This window comes from Eulemur rufifrons, chromosome 7, assembly GCF_041146395.1.
Source record: "Eulemur rufifrons isolate Redbay chromosome 7, OSU_ERuf_1, whole genome shotgun sequence".
Lineage (NCBI taxonomy): Eukaryota > Metazoa > Chordata > Mammalia > Primates > Lemuridae > Eulemur > Eulemur rufifrons.
Window position 1 is genome coordinate 173,227,651 of NC_090989.1, and position 17,066 is coordinate 173,244,716.

At 42.1% G+C, this 17,066-nt stretch overlaps 1 protein-coding gene across 1 annotated transcript in view; it reads right to left on the reverse strand.

Moving 5' to 3' along the window:
• Positions 1–16,501: 16,501 nt before the first annotated feature.
• The window catches only part of TAFA4 (TAFA chemokine like family member 4), a 217,353-nt gene continuing 216,788 nt past the window's right edge, over positions 16,502–17,066 (reverse strand). The window contains exon 6 of the mRNA XM_069472055.1: positions 16,502–16,695. Within this exon, the coding sequence (XP_069328156.1) occupies positions 16,502–16,695 (194 nt within the window). The remainder of the gene's footprint in view (positions 16,696–17,066) is intronic.

Genomic DNA, 17,066 nt, shown 5'->3' on the forward strand with positions numbered 1-17,066 from the left:
GATTCCTGATGTCCATTTGGGAAACTCATCCTGCGTCCCTTCTCAGCCATGTATTTCAAGTGAGGTTAACCTCACCCCTTTATTTCTGGTCAGAGTTTCTGATTGGCTTAAGCCAGTCTTCTCCAGGGATTGACTCAAGGACAAGCATCTGACCAGACCAGAGCCAATAAGGTACGGGAAACATTTTGGCAAAAAAGTGGTGTTCCCAGGAAAAGATGCTTTCTCATCCTCTAAAAATTGTGATGTGAGGAAATGGAATGGAGTGCTGCCACAGAAATTCTGCTGCCATTATACAGAGCAAGGCACTGCTAAAATCAAACGCAGAGCCCAAAGTTGAAGTACACTCTACAGACGTCAGAACAAACAGATGGAGAGCAATTTGGACATTGCGGACATTGGTGCCCTCGCATCAAGCCTCACCTGAAATATGCTACAGTCTCTGGACCAGTGGTTTCCAGTGCGTGGTCTCTGGACAAGCAGAGTCAGCATTACCTGGGAACTCATTAGAAATGCAAATGTTGGGGTCCCTACTCCAGACTTCCTGAATCAGAACTCTGAATGGGGTGATCTGCATTTTAACAAGCCCCTGGGTGATTCTGGTGCACACTGAAGTTTGAGAACCACTGGTGTTGACTGATACAATAAGTTGATAGAAAAATCAGCTGTTTTAACTGAAGTACTATTATTCTAGAGTTTTCAGTACTACAAGTCCATCCATACTATTTTTAGTAAAGCTGGTCTGAATCTGGTTTTTATATTCCTCATACTATCGTCAATCTTCTTGTTATATTAGTTGGTGGCAAATTAAATGATTGCCTTAATTATAATCCTTCCTTACATGATGCTGGCTTACACGATGATCTCTGTTCCTCAGGATATCGCTGGAAGAACAAAGAGACTGAGCAGGGATGTTCTGTGCACAAGCTCTGCACTGTGGAGATGAGAAAACCAAAGTGCCTTCCTTTGCATCTCCTGGCTGGCTAAAATCCTTCTGGGCTGGTTCTTTCCACATACTTGGCTGCCTGGGAGGCTGAGTAATTAGACCAGCAGGTGACAGAGTTGGGCAGCCATGGGTTTCAATCCTGACTACATTCTATGTTCTGTCTGTAAGACGTGGGGCATATCATCCAAGCTCTTGTTGCCTCAGTTTCCCGTAAAATGGTGAAACAGTACTACTTCCTTTAGGTGGCTGGTGTGCGGATTTACAACATACTCAGTGATCCATCTCACGCCATCTCAGTGAAAACGAGTATGGAAAGGACCCAGTGCTTGGTAAGTGCTCAATAAATTGTATCCATGAATAATAGTATCAGAACCATCACATCGTTGCTCCTGTACTCCTGCCTGTAAAACACAGGGGCTACACGTGCGGCAGATGCATTCAGGGAAGCAATGTTACTTAGGAGCAGCAGTATCTCAGTTGTGCACTGAGTAATCCGGCCTGCTGATTTCCAGGGACCTTCTGATTTCTCTTGGCCTCCCACCTTAACTAGAGCACCCTCAGTCAGCATCATAATCTCACACTTCGGCTTCCTAGGAGAAGCTGTGTTCCTTAGCCACCTCTTCCACCTTACAGCTTTCTTTCTTCTTAAGGGGGTGAGGCTGCTGCTGATGAGAAGTTGTTTCAATCACTATCAGAACAATTAAAAAGCTTAGTCATTCTTACTAAAAAACAGATCTGCTAGAATCTGTATGTGTCTCATTCATTTCCAGTCATGCTTAATTCATGGCTGTTCCCACTTGGAGAGCCATCTTACTAAGGATTTGACTTCCTACCTTCTCTAAGGCATCCAGGTGGTTGCTGCCTTGGAAGGAGAGGGACCATATGAAGCCCAGTAATACTTTTATTATCTCATTTATCTGGCCTTGCTCTGGATAATTTAACTGGCCTTTCAGCATGCCCATGACTTGAATGACAGACCAATGGCATTTTTGTGATAGATCTTAGATGGAGAAGAATCTTGTAGCCAAATGATACAAAATGGCTCTCAGTTTAATAACTGCCTGTGTTCAAATCCCAGATTTGCCACTTAATACCTATGAGATTTGAACAAGATCTTTAGCCATTTAGTGCTTCAGTTTATCCATCTATAAAATGGGGATAATAAAATTGACACATAGGGTTATTATAATGACCAAACGAGTAAAAAGTGTGTAAAACCCTTAGATAAATAAATATGAATAATAATAATGAATAATATTTGTGATTTACTAAGAACTTACTTTGTGGCAGACTCTATGCTAAATGCTTTACATTTAACAGCGAAATTTATCCCAACCATAAATCAATGAAGTACAGTAGTCTGGTAATAATAAATAATGTTGATAATATTAATGGTGGCAATCATCATCATAATAATTATGCACTAGGCACTATACTAAGTATTATGTTAAATCTCACAGCACCCTTATTAGAGAGGTTCTATTATAATCCCCATTTTGCTGATGGATTAGCTGAAACACAAAAAATTAAGTATCCTGCCCAAAGCCACGCAGCAAGTTAAGTGACAGATCTAGGATTTAAATTCTGTCCTTCCTGATGCCATATCCCAAGCTCTCACTTGCAGGCCAACACAAAACCACAGAAATACTGCATCCTAAAATGAAGATGTCAACCTTCGAATTTTCTAGAAGCATAGGATGGATCAAAAATGTTGACACCATTTTTTTTTCTCTCAGAGACATGGTTCCAAATGGGAGCTATGTGAATGAAGTGGAGAATTTTGAAAACTCCCAGTTGGCTGTGTGGACAGCCCTGTGTGCTCCATGAAAATGAGGGATTATGTCTAAAATGAAAAATGACTCCGTTAGTAATAGGTTCAAAAACCTGTTGAGTCAGCACCTTGCAGAAGATACTCATTTGGGTAATAAAAAAAAAAGTGGAGGCTTCTATAACATCCAATTATATGACAAGTGAGTTACACTTTAAAGGCATTGAAAAAAATGATCCCAAATATGAACCGAGGAATGCGATCTACTGTAACTCGTCCTCATCTTAAGCTCTTCCCAAGCCCACAGGGAAGCACAGACACAGTGAAGGGTGAGTGTGCACCCTGACTGAAACTTGGTACATCATGTGGAAGCAGCGTGTCCTGTAATCAGGGCACCAGGGAAGGACGATGATTACAGCCACCACTCAGCAGCCACCCACCATGTGCCTTCTACTATGTAAAGGTCTTATATGTTTTTCTGGTCCTTAATAAAGTGATTTAGTTGGACCCTTATTAACCCCATTTTACAAATGAGGAAAATGAACATAGAGGATAGTAAGTGGCTTGCCAAGATTCCTACTGCTTTGGAAAGGGCTAAGGGGGGTCTGGGTACCGGAAAGCCAATGTGCTTATCACCATGTCATGCTACCTCTCCGAAATGGGACCAAATGAAAAATATGGCTCAATGACAAGAGAAATGACTTTTGATTTTCTTTGTACAATGTCACACATAGGTAGTATGTAAATTTTTAGAGGTGGGGACAAATTAAATCTTTCCTATTATGGAAATACCTATAAAAAGACAGTTTATGGCACATCTCTCCTGAGTACTCAGTCCAAAAGAAGTGTTTGTGTATTTATCTTTGTATCTTAGAGTTTTAGGACAAGCTGGTGAGAGTACATGTTCCATAGATGTTCACTTAATTATCTTGAATTCTATTCTTACAGTTCCCACACCCCTTAAGTGAAACCAAATGCATTTTAATTTCTTGGAACCCTGGGAGAGTGTCTGGTATTTCTTCAGTACCTTTTTCCCTCTGAAGCACAATGATAACAATGTAGGTGCTCAAATAATGCAATTAATACATACTGTTACCATGAGCTTCAAGTTCTGCATCTGCATTTTGGGGGACCATGAAGAGCTGAGTTGGACATTGATGAGGATCTAGATCAAAACAGTAGCTGTAGTCCTAGAAATTTTGACTAACAGGGTTGAAAGAATAAAGATTATAGATTCAAATTTTTAAAAATAAGACCCTATCTAGTTTTAATCTATATACCAAAAGAAGAAATAATGGAAGCCCAAAAGAATAACTCAATTCTATAGACTTCTTGGAATCTTGAAATTATAATCATTGTTGTATTTACCTTTATGTGGAATTGGAATGGTGGCTTGGGCAAATGACCATGAGTTTTTTTGAGAAAATTGTCTGTCTTTGAGGTTGAGGATGTTGTTTTGTTTTGTTTTGTTTTGTTTTTCTAAAACTAGTTTTTATTTTTCTTTGGTCACAGGATTCTAGTAATGCAGGGGAGTTTGGGGAAAAAGTGTCTCAGCAAACAGGTACACTATAGACTCTTCTAACAGAAGAAGGGGACTGTGGTAGGCAGAATAACAGATCCCCAAAGATGTCCATGTCCTAATCCCTGAAACCTGTGCAAACCTGTGACTAAGTTACCTTTACATGGCAAAAGGGATTTTGCAGATGTGGTTCAGTTAAGGGTCTTGAAATGGGAAGCTTGTCCTGGATTATCTGTGTGGGCCCAATGAAATGACACAGATCCTTCATAAAACAGAGGCAGGGGTGTTATAGAGAATCAGAGAAGAAGAAATGATGAAAGCAGAGAAGAGTTATGAGATTGCTCATCTTGAAAAGGGGAGAAAGCCACAAGCCAATGAATGCAGGCAACTTCTAGAAGCTGAGAAAGGTGACGATCAGATTCTCCCCTAGAGACTAGAGAAGGGATGTAGTGAGACTTCTTGGCACCAGGAGTATAAGATAATAAATTTGTATTGTTTAAGCCACCACCTAGTTTGTGGTAGTTTGTTACAGCAGCAATAGGAAACTAATACAAGGACTAAGTTCCTCAGCAGGAGCTTCTGCCAAAGGGAGGAACATTTCCTAGTGTGAGTCCAAGGAAACATTCCACCTGACTAGAAGCCTAAGCATTGTCTTTGTCTACTTATGATTTATCTTAGGATTTTCAACCTCAGCACTACTAACATTTTGGACCAGATAATTCCTTGTTGTGCAGCCTGTACTGCGTGTCGTAGGAGGTTCAGCAGTTTCCCTGGCCTCTCCCAGAAGTTAGATGCCCATAGCTTCTCCCCTGCAGTTGTGACAATTTAAAATGTCTCCAGACATTGCCAAATGTCCCCTGTGGGGAGGAGGGGCAGGAAATCTGCTCCCAGGCTGAGAACCCCTGCTCTAGCTTGATCATATTCTTCTTGATTATAAAATCCTGATGACAGTGAGCAAGCCATCTTTCTCTCATGATCCTAATTCATAAATTAGCCAAACCCTGAGGCACAAAATATGCTTTAGTCAGAGTCATTTTGCTGCTCAATTACAAGGCAAAAAATCCTTGCCTCCAAACTAGATGGAATACTCTCATGGCTGGTACTAAGAGATCAGACAGGATTTACTTCTGGATGAAACTCAGCTGTTAACTCAAGGCAAGTTATTAATCTGCTCAGCTGAGCCAGCTAGCACCTTCTGCCTGTTACTCTCAGTACATGCCAAATACAGCATCATACCAAATGGAGTGTGGTTGCTTTGTGTCTCCTTCCTTATTTGGGGAAGTTAATTGGGGGTCCTATTCATAACGATTACTGGCTCAGAAATCCCAAGTCGTATTAGGATGGAATGTGGTAAAGCCTGGCTAAAGGGGAGGATCATCTCTGTGCCTTCCACTGCCTCCAAGATATGGGTGTTGTTGGACTCGGGAGGAAGAGCAGCCTCCACAAGCCGAGTTCTTTCTACCCTTGGCTAACATGCCTGCCAAAGGATGCCTGAATTCAAAAGAAAGAGAATTCTCCAGCTCATTTTCCAAAATAATCTTCTCTTATGGCATGGATAGGTTTGGCAAAGAGAGATAAGAGAGACAGGCAGGCAGAATTGAGGAAAGGATAAGAGAATAAATGACCATGTGTGGAGATTATTGAGGATGGAAGTGTAGGATGATGTTATGAACTGAATGTTTGTGTGCCTTGCAAATGCATATCTTGATACCCTAACCTCTCAATATGTTGGTATTGAGACGTGGAGCCTTTGGGAGGTAATTAAGTTTAGATGAGGTCAGAAGGGTGGGGCCCTTGTGATGAGATTAGTATATGTACAGACCAGAGCTCACTCATTCTCTGCCATTCAAGGACACAGTAAGAAGATGGCCACTTGCAAAGCAGGAAGAGAGCCCTCACCAAGAACTCAACAATGCTGGCACCTTGAGCTTGGACTTTTCAGCCTCCAGAACCGTGCGCCATAATGTCTGTGGTTTAAGGCACCCAGTTTGTGGTTTTTCTTATAGCAGCCTGAGCAGACTAAGACAGATGAGCAACCAAACCACAGAGATTATATAAAGAGATAGAAAGATACTAACACATTTGAGTGTCAGGGAGTGACCTCCACCGTTACCACCACAAACACGAGACCTCTAGCTTCCTAATTAGTTTTTTGAGTTATGGAAATGTGACAATAATGTGCTAGGCTGAAGATAAGAGCTAGATTTTTTTCACTAGCTGTGTGACCATGGACAGGTCTCTTTGTTGCTTATTTTTTGAGTTTCCATATTAAAGTGGGAATAATAACACCTGCCTTGAAAGAGCACCATAAGAAGAGAATGAATCATATATCTGAACGTGATTGATAGATGCTAAGTACTCAGTAAAGGCAAGTCAGCTCCCCTCCTATCCCTAAGTCCCCTCCCATCTAGCCTCATCTTAGTCAATTTAAAATAGGTCAAACGTGCCATGCTTTAAAAAGGGCTTATTAGGAAAAATAAACAAATAAATATGTCAAACATGATTGAGCCAGATTTAACTAGCCTGTGAGTGTGAATAAAGATGTAAGAACATTTATGCCTCATTTGGATAATCACCAGCCCTCAGGTACCCAAGTCTGAAGGCCAGTCCTTGCAGGAGTCTCCTTGAGGTAAATATTTGCCAACACTGGTTTTGTAAACACACCTTCCAGCCCCCATTCTTCTGGTAAGAGCACCTTTGTTCTCTCTTAAGGAGTTGCCCCTTTTCCATTCTCAGTCTATGGGTTCCAATGGGAGCCAATGGCACTCCATCCCATACATGCATACACACACACACACACACACACACATAACTGACTCCAGGAAAGAATACTTCTAAGGTCTGGCCAGTGGGTTTATTAGCCATTGCCTAAACCAAACCAACATAAATCACTCTCAGAAATCTCAGAAATACAACTATTGGGAAAAGAGAAGCCATCTTTTGCTAGGATTGGTGGTTGTATGTGTGTTGTAAGTCTAGAGCTCTCAGGAGCCACCATGCACAGAAGGCCTGTGTGAAACTGAAAGTCACTATGGAAGAAAGCAGAGCTAGGAGTTGGAGAGAATCCCCTGGATTCAGCTGTTCCTGAAGCTTATTGGTCCCTTGACTTTCCAGGGATTTGAGCCATAAATTCCCTTTACGTTTAAGCCAAAATAGATGTCTCTCACTCCCTGCAGGAAGACTCATGATAAATGCACCCTCTCATAAATATTGCTGAAAATTGCCTTGGGGTGAAATTACCTGTGTTCATGAATTATATTTCTCAGCCAGAGATTCTGTAGCTCTTATTCAAATGTCATTGGAACCATCCCAGGACTAATTTGTTGGGTAGGTTGACTGATGGCTAAGTTGCCACTACCATTTGCGTATGTCTGGGAGGCTGACCAGAGACATTGTCTCAGTGCTAATTGTAAAGCTGTTTCGCTGGCAGCCAAACAATGCCTCATCCTCCCAAAACTATGAGACTGAGCCATCCTTTTCTAGTAGACAAGAGGTATCCTCCCCTCCTTCTATGTGACGCTGGGTAAGGGATACAGAGACAAACTAATTTTTTCAAGCCACAAAGGTTTCAGCTGTTACTTGCTGCCTGAAGTTCTCCAAACAGGAAACACTGGGGGCTATCTCCCTCTCTCTTTCTTCTACCCCAGCTGTGTTCTCTTCCAGAAGGCCCAGCCAGCACTTTTACTAAAACAGCATTTGCAAAGTTTTTCTAATCAGGGAGGTAAAAGACATAACAGTAGGTAAGTAAAGAAAGCAAAGGAAGTGGAAGGGTAAGTGCAGGGTCCTAATGATCTGCTGCCATGATTTGTGACACTCTTTTCGAGTGTCATGACCGAGCACAGTGGCTCACGCCTGTAATCCTAGCACTCTGGGAGGCCAAGGTGGGAGGATCTCTTGAGGTCAGGAGTTTGAGGTTGTAGTGAACTATGATGATGCTATTGTACTTTAGCCAGGGCAAAAAAGGGAGACTCTGTCTCAAAAAAAAAAAAAAGAAAAGAAAAAGAAAAAGAGAAGAGTGTCACTAATGAGAAGCTTCATTTCATTCCCAAATTTTTTCCTAATATGAAAAAAATATAACTTTCTCTTGCTACTTAACTGCACGATAAACTTTGAAAAACGTGTCCATAGGAATAGTGAATCACTTGGATACTGACTTAGGATCAAGATGGGACAGATATATAGGAACTAGTAATATCTGGGTGTATGATTCACACACCAAGCTGGCCTTTTTGTATTGGTATTTGCAGTCAATGTCTACTTTTCTATGAGACGATATCCTTTTCTTAGAATTATATAAGGTAAAACCTACTGTGCCCTTTTGGCAATATTTCTTACTTGGGTACATCTTTTGTTAACTTCTCTGCCTTTCAATGAAAAAAATATTTCATGGTGGCTCATGCCTGTAGTCCCAGCTACTTGGGAGGCTGAAGCAAGAGGACTGCTTGAGCCCAAGCTGTAGTGTGCTGTGATCACACTTGTGAATAGCCACTGTTCTTGAGCCTGGGCAACATAGTGAGACCCTATTTCTTAAAAAAAAAAATTCACGAGTAAGAAGCTATTATTTGAGAAGGTCTAGACTGAAAAGGAAAAGAATTTAAAGATGGGTAAGACCAAGACACCTGTGATATTGTGAAATATATATTTGGTCTTCATCCCCATCTCCTGGCACATAACTCCTAAAATCCTTGGACTCTTCAAGGTGAGAAATACCTTTTTGTATGCTAAAGAGTTGACTGGTGGCTGGCCAGCCCTCGGTGGCTTCAGAATGGGAGCTGGTCACCAAAAAGACCAAGTCATAAATAGAGGGACTTTCAGCCCCACCCCTACAACCTCTGGGGAGGAGTGAGGGGCCCAATGTTCAGTTGATCACAAAGGGCCAAGGATTTAATCAATCATGCCTACATAATGAAGCGTCTATAAAAACCCAAAAGGACAGGGTTCGGATAGTTTCCAGATAGCTGAACACTTGGAGGTTCCTGGAGGGCGACACACCTCCCCCTGTGCATCTCTTCTCCTGTATCCTTTGTAATATCCTTGATAATAAACCAGTAAACATAGTGTTTCCCTGAGTTCTGTGAGCTGTCCTAGAAAACCCAAGGACGGGGTTAGAGAAACCCTGATTTATAGCCAGTCAGCCAGAAGCACAGCTAAAATAACTTGGGGCTTGAGATTCACATCAGAAGTGAGGGGGGGGGACAGTCTTGTGGGACTGAGCCCTCAACCTGTGGGATCTGATGCTACCTCCAGGTAGATAGTGTCAGAATTGAACTGAATTAGAGGACACCTGGCCGGGATGTCCACTGCAGAAATGATTGCTTGCTTGCTGTACGGGGAGAAAAACTCATATAACTGGTCATAGAAGTCTTCTGTGTTGATTGTTGAATGAAAAAATAGGAAAAGCAGTTTGGTATGGCTTTTATTCCTATATTCTCAATGCCTTCATAATTCTCTGCTTAAGTAATTATAGCAACATTATTCATCTGTCTCTATTAAACCAGTAAGAACACAAGGAAAAGAATTTAGAATGAAAAGGAAAAGTTTTTGAAATGAAAAGATAAAGTGGATTAGATAATTAGCTGTTATTGCTTAACATTGCCTAGTCTTGAAATCACTAACCTGTTAAGGAATCTTCCAGGTATCTGGAAACCACAGACTTCACGGGATCCTTCTCTCTGGATCCCTGGCTGATATTCTAGGGCTACCTCCAAAGGATTCAAAGCTAACACTGTTCCTTCCTCCAGGCTGAATAAAAATGGACTGAGGCCTCCATCAGCCCATGTCTCTTGAAATGCACAGGTTCCCAAGTTCAAGAAAAAACAACCAATAACCACCACAAACCCAGTAAGGTACCTCTGTGTCCCATTTCCAAATCCCAAGAGACTGTGATGCCCAATGCTGGGCCAGGTGTCCACTTCTGGTCTAATCACCTCCGCCAGAGTGACACCATGAATGACAAGTGTTGTCATTAATAACCACGGGATCATTTTGGAGGTATGTAACTCAGAATCACAAGTGGTAGCCTGTGAAAAACCATATCTGCAATTCTAAATTCAAACCAAAGTCCCCTCCTCTCCCACTGCCATCATTAGCTAATTCCAGCTGTGGAGCCCGCCCCTCAGAATCCTTGCCCGGAGAAAGCCAGCTTCCCTTTAAATGGAGCTCAGTGTCCAAAGCAAATTTCATACAAACAGACCCTGAAACTTAAAAGGAATCTTTAAACCCCATTAAATAACACAGTTGCTTAGCAGGAATTCCTCTTGGGAAGGGATGTCTTCTCTTCAAATGCCATGTTATGACAAGCATGACAGTCTTGATGGGGATCTGCTCTGACTCATGACATTGCTGAAATTAGGTTAGGTGGAATGTGTGCCAGCATTCTAAGGAAAGCTTCCGGGGACCCAGCCCTGTTATTTTTATTAAAGGTTTTGAATTATGACTGTCTTCTCCTAGGAACGATAAACCCTGTTTCCCCACCGGGAGCATCACGGAAGGTATAATATGGGCTACGTGATTCCTTACCAGGAATGCCAACTGGCCTGCGCACGTTAAAAACAAGTTTACAGTTGTATTTCTTCCTCTCTCTCTCTTCCTCACCAGGCCAGAGTTGACTGGCCTCACCACCAGAACTTCCCTTTGTCCCAAGTGTTTGAAGGCCCCTCCTGTTTCCAGTTTAATTCATCCCAGGACTCTTTGCTTTGGTGAATTCTGATCCCCACTGTACTCTTCCACTTGCTTCCCCGTCAACATTTCTTTGGGGGCAAAGGTTCCACTGGCATGTGATCGTCATTACTGGTGATTATCAGAGATGTAAAAAGTGGGCTCTTCAGTACCATTTAGTGCATCCTACAAATTCTTAGCCATAAGGCAAATCTACTTCCTTATTTTACATTCAAGGAAATTGGAGGCAGGACTCAGTGGGAAGTTAAAAAAATAAAATAAAACAACTCAAACTTAAGCAAATAATTTGTTGACTTCTGTGAATGCAAATTCCATCTCCTCTCTCCCACCTGCCCATATGCAAAGCTAGATCTAGGGGTTGGAACAAAATCATCAGGACTCAATTTCTTTCCGTTTCTTGGTTCTGCTTTGCTCAGTGTTGGCTTCACTCTCAGGCAGCCTTGTGAAGATGTCTGCCAGCTGCAGGATCACATTCTCCCAGCTTCCAGCCAGCAGAAAGCAATATCCTCTTCCCCCATACCTCCAGCAGAATCTTGTTGTTTCTACTGCCTTAGTGTCAGTCACTGCGGCAAGGGAACTAGGCGCTCTGATTGGCCATGCCTAGGTCACAGGCCTGCCCTTAGACCCAGATGGTGAGGTCAACCCTACCTGAACTACAGGGAGTGGTGCAGGAGTTAAGGTGTTTCTCCAAAGAAAGAGCAAGACGTCGTTATGAGAGTAAAGGGGAGTGAATACTGAGCAGCATGAACAGCAAGTTCCACTTGCTATCTGGCCTGGTCTGCCCGGCTGCTGTAACCAAATACCACACACTGCATGGCTTAAGCAACAGAAATTTATTTTCTTACAGTCCAAGGCTGGAAGTCCAAGATCAAGGTGCCAGCAGGGTTGGTTTCTGGGAAGGCCCCTCCTGCTGGCTTGCAGATGGCCACCTTCTCACGGTATCCTCACGTGGCCTCTCTGTGGGTGCATACATTCCCTAGGTCTCTTCCTCTTATAAGGACAACGAGTCCTATCAGGTAGGGCCCCACCCTTATGACCTCATTCAACCTTAGTTACCTCCTTCAAGGCCCTATCTCCAAATACAGTCACAGTGGAGATTAGGGCTTCAACATATGCATTTTGGGGGACACAATTCAGTTCCTAACAGTCCAAATAGAATGAACAAGTGATATAACCAAGGGCATAGAATTAAAAGCAGGCCTGAGGCTGGAAGTCAACGTAATTACTCCTAAAGCAACGTTCTCTTTGCCTTGTTACCTTTTGGTCTCCCTCTGTAAATCTTTACCAAACTTCTTGTTTGGAGCCAGGGATCAGAAGCTGTCCAAATGAAGGGCCCAGGACATGGAACTAGCCTAGTCTAAGGTTTCTTAACCTCACTCCTATTGACATTTTGGGATAGATAATTCTTTATTATTGGAGCTGTCCTATGCATTGTAGGGTGTTTAGCAGTATCATTGGCCTCTACCACCAGATACCAGTTGTACACCCTTTCCACTTCCACCCCCCCAAGTTTGGACAACCAAAAATGTCTCTGGATATTACCAAATATCACCTGGAGGGCAATATCGACCCTGTTTCAACCGTTAGCCTAGTGAATTATTTGAGAGGCTTACTTCTTGCTGGCTTACTACCACATAACCATTCCATATTCTGTAGCCCTGGTTCCTTAACCCTCTTAGAACCACCACTCCAAGGAATCATTGTGCATAAGAATCAGCTTGATTTTCAGGCCCACCTCCAGAGACTGTAATTAACTAGTCATCATGTGTGAAGCCAAAGACTCTGCATTTCTTATAAGTCTTTTGAAACCAAGTTCCATAGAGCACTATTGGTCATTTTGCCACTAGTTCCTTTATTCAAGATATATTTACTCAGTGGGTACTATGCCAAGAATTGTTCTAAAAGCTGGTACACAAAAATCACTTCCTTCAAGGAACTTTCATACTGGACGAGGAGACAGACAATAAATGTAATAAATGTGTGTATATATGCATATACATAAAAAAATAATAAAATGCAATAAGAGATATGAGAAAAAAAAATCAAACTTCATTATGGGGAGGGGTGTGCCAAAGGTAGGATTTTGTAAACAGAGTGGGCAGGGTTAACCTCAATGAGGGAGTCACATCTGAGCAGGTACGTGGAGGTTTTGAGGAAGCGTGCTGTGCACATAACTGGTAGAAGAGAGTGTCAGAGAGAAAGAGAAAGGGAGAGCAGCCAGTGCAAAGGCCCTGAGGTAGGTGTGCACCCAACTTATTCAAGGAGTAGCAAGAGGATGGCAAGGCTGAGCAAGGGGATGAGTAGGATGGGATGAGAGCTGAAAGATAATGGGGGCCATATCATGTAGAATTTTATATAAAATTATAAAGACTTCATATGGTGAGGAAAGGGTTTTGAGCAGAGACATGACATGATTTGATTCACATCTGGTTGCTGTATTTAGAGTACTGTATGGGAGGCAAGGATGGGAAAAGGGAGACTAGTTAAGAGGCTATTTGGAATTGGCAACAAGGAATTCATTGGTGACTGCTGAGAGTAGTTTCAGGGGAGTGGTTTGGATGAAAGCCTGGAAAAACTGGTTGAATAAGTTCACAGAAAAAGCAGAGACCATTAGCAAAGACAACTCTCAGAGGAGGAGACAACTCAAAGAGAGCAGAAAAATGAAGCTCTAGCTGGAGGGAGCAATGGAAGCAAAGAAGACTGTTTTAAGGTGGCAGAGACGCAGTGCTTTTGCACAGCTGGGGGCAATCTATCAGAGAAGGTGGAACTGATGATGTGGGGGGAGGGGGTGAATTTAAGGAGCAGTGTTTGGAGCAGGACAGAGAGAGGGTGGGTTCTCGTTCACAATGCACAGCGGAAGGTGTTGTCTTTGGAGAGGAAAGTGGACAGTTCACCTCCAGCGACCAGAAGGAAGACAGAATTTATGGTCACAGATGCTGAAAGGTAAGTGAATGTGGAGACGGGGGTTTGTGGAAGTTCCCTGGTTATTGCTTTAACTTAGAGAAGGAAATAGCACCGTCGCCAGCTAAGAGTGATGAGCAGAAAGAGATGCTGACATTTTAAGCAGGAAGGAGGAGTCAGCAGGCATCTGGGAGAGTGAACTGGCAGGTTAATAATGCCAAGCACCTCGGCTGAATACCAAAAGATGGGTCAAAGACTTGGAAAAGGATCAAAGCGTTTTCTTCTGGGTGTGTTGGAAGGGAGGCTGGCAGGTTGAAGTCTCCAGCACTGGACATTGTTTGGAGGGATGTGTTCAGGACAAGACCAAGAAAGGGTCCTGAATTCGCTGAGTCTTGGCAGCCTAAGAGAATGCTGGAGAGGACAAACTCAGGCTGGGAGAATTGAGAGACACCTGAGAAAAATGTCAGGCTCTACTGTCTGACCTAAGTCTGATACTAACCTCGGGCTAGTTCTTACTCCTCTGGTGAATAGGTCTTTTCCTTCTCATCTTTGCACCAGGATTTTCTAGAGTTGTGGGGGTGGTGCCTGGGAAAGGGAGGGTGGCTATAAGAAGGTATATGAAAGCCATTGAACCTCTTTGGAGAACAGCTACTGGAAGTCACCAAGTAGGGTTGGAGAAACGTGTGTTTTACCAGCAGAATTGGAGAAACGTGTGTTTTAAAGTGGGGATGCTTGGAATCTAGAGATCAATGTGTGTTGATTAATGTATAGGTGAATATCTCTTCAGCAAATAAAATTAGATAGAAATGCATTTTTCCAAAGCCATCATTTTCAGAAGAGGACTGAGCCATCAGCTCCTCACCATCCTTCCATAAATGAGGGCCCAACAGGATCAATTAAGCTCATTTGTTGACTCATCCTATTAAACTGCTTCCAGGCCTCTAGGGAAAAAAAAAAAAATGAGCCCAGAATGCACTGTGCTCAAAGAGAAAAGTGATGGAGGAAAATAGATCCACACACCTAATTGGGTCTGAGAGGCAAGACTAGAGATTGAAGGAAAGTTACCTGAAAATTATATAAACTTATGCTAAAAAGGGGGCTGACTGTATCTTTCTGTGTGTTCACCTATGTGCTTTTTTAAAAAGTACTTTTCTTATCCCACACCTTAGAATGTATATATCCAAATAAGCATTATGTCCTTCAAAGTACTTGTCTTTGAATTTCAGCACTTATTCTGGGAATGTTCAAACGCGCAGCTGTCAGAACTTACGGGGCGTCCTTTTGCACCTGTCAGTTATTAGCCCATCTCCTTCTGGGAGGATTTGACTTTAACAAGACACCACCAGTTGCTCAAAATCAAAGCTAAAAAATAGCGTGGCTGATCAGCTAGGAGGTTTAGTGTTTTAAAAAGAACAGGTCTGATTTTCTAATGTAGCATGTAAATTATAGATAATTTGCAAAATTGAGATGAGAAGAAAATGATTTCAAAGAAGGGCCACACCACTGGAATCTACTTGTAACCCCCTACATCTAGATTTTTCCCCTAATTAGAAATAGCTTTATATTGTTTTCTGCTTATTATTTAAGATTTATACAGACAAAAGAAAAATTGAGTGTAATCCCACTGCCAAGAAGTATCTACAATTTACATATTTGTGTATATCTTTTTAAAACTTTCCTGGTACATAGAGAGTATGAAATGTTGATTTTTTTTTTGAAATGGGATTATGCTATAAAACAATTTATGTTGTCATTTGCTATAAAATTGGTATCATTCTGTGTCAAATATAGAATTACACATCATTTTTAATGATGATTTTTAATGCATGGTATCGGATTGGAGAAAGGTTTCATAATTTATTTAACCAGTCCCCTCCTGCTGGGCATGTAAGTGGCATCCAATTTATTGCTAGTACAAACAACACTACTATACACATTGTTGCCATTCACCATTCTGTTATTTACAAACAGGTCTGATCTTGTTCTTCGTGCTTCCTAACCATCCCTCCTGTCTTTTTATCTTGAATTAACATGATTTGAAGGATGTCTAACTTACAGGGTTTCCGTAGTCATCATTTTTTGAACCTCAAAGAAAGGCAAAGTTCTAATAAAAATGTTCTACTTTATGGCCAGCCTTGGTGTGGACACTGGGGATCTTGTTCTCAGTGTTGTCCTGTTGGCCAGAAGCAGACAAATTCTATTATCATCTGTTGGCTCCAGCCAGCCGTTCCCGTGAGAGCCAGAGGATACATCTGAACATTCATTTATATGTCACTGTGTGATGCCATGTTGCTCTGAGTTCACACAATACAGTGATACAGTCATTCTGAGAGGGGACAGAAGGGCCTGCTTATACACCATCTAGTCCATCCTCTGCATTCTATAAGCATGACAGCCAAGTTCCAGAAGGTGAATTTTCCTGCCCAAAGGTTATACAGCCACATGGGAGACAGTGTAGAACAGCATATCATTGAACTGGACATCCAGAGTCACACCTTGAGTGGACTCCCTGGCACCCGAATACTGCATTCAGTGAGCATGTTACTCAAAGTCTAAGCCTCAGTTTTGAAACATGGGGTTCTAATACCTGCCTCAGAGGATTGTTGTGAAGTCTGTGAAATATAGTAAGTTCTCAATGCTGTTATTTTCCAGAAATAGTGGAAGAGTAGCAGCAGGAATTGTAATAGAGTTATTATCGAGGCTGTTGTGGCTGTACAGAAGCAATGATAGTTGTGCTTGTGTAGCAATAGCAGTTGTAGAGAAGTGTGTAGTGGTAGTAGTAGTTCTTGTAGTAGAAACAAGTGTCATCTGTGGGTGTGGTAGCTGCTGTTGGTGTCACCTTCGCCATTGCTGTTGCCTTTGCCATTGCTATCACAGCAATAGCTGCTGATGTGGTAGAATTTAGGCAGAATGCAGGCAAGATTCCCTATCGAGTATTTCTTCCATTGTACCTATCTTACCAAAGTTCCCAATTCATTGTGTTGAACCCCAGGTAAAAGGAAGAATTCAATCTGAGAGGACACATATCCGTGTGTGCTTCTATGGGGATACTAATCCTCACTTTTTCCTGTGATGCAGGACAGCACAAAGTCATCTACTTCTAGTTTGCACCACAGCCTCAGTTGCCCCAGACCCCAGAAAAACTCAATTGTTTGGTTAAAGCTATAGGAGTGGCCACAGGTTTAAGCAATGAAGTGGAGAGGATGTTTGCGACAATAACCTTTATTTCTTTTTTCCATTTGCTTTCTTGACAAAGT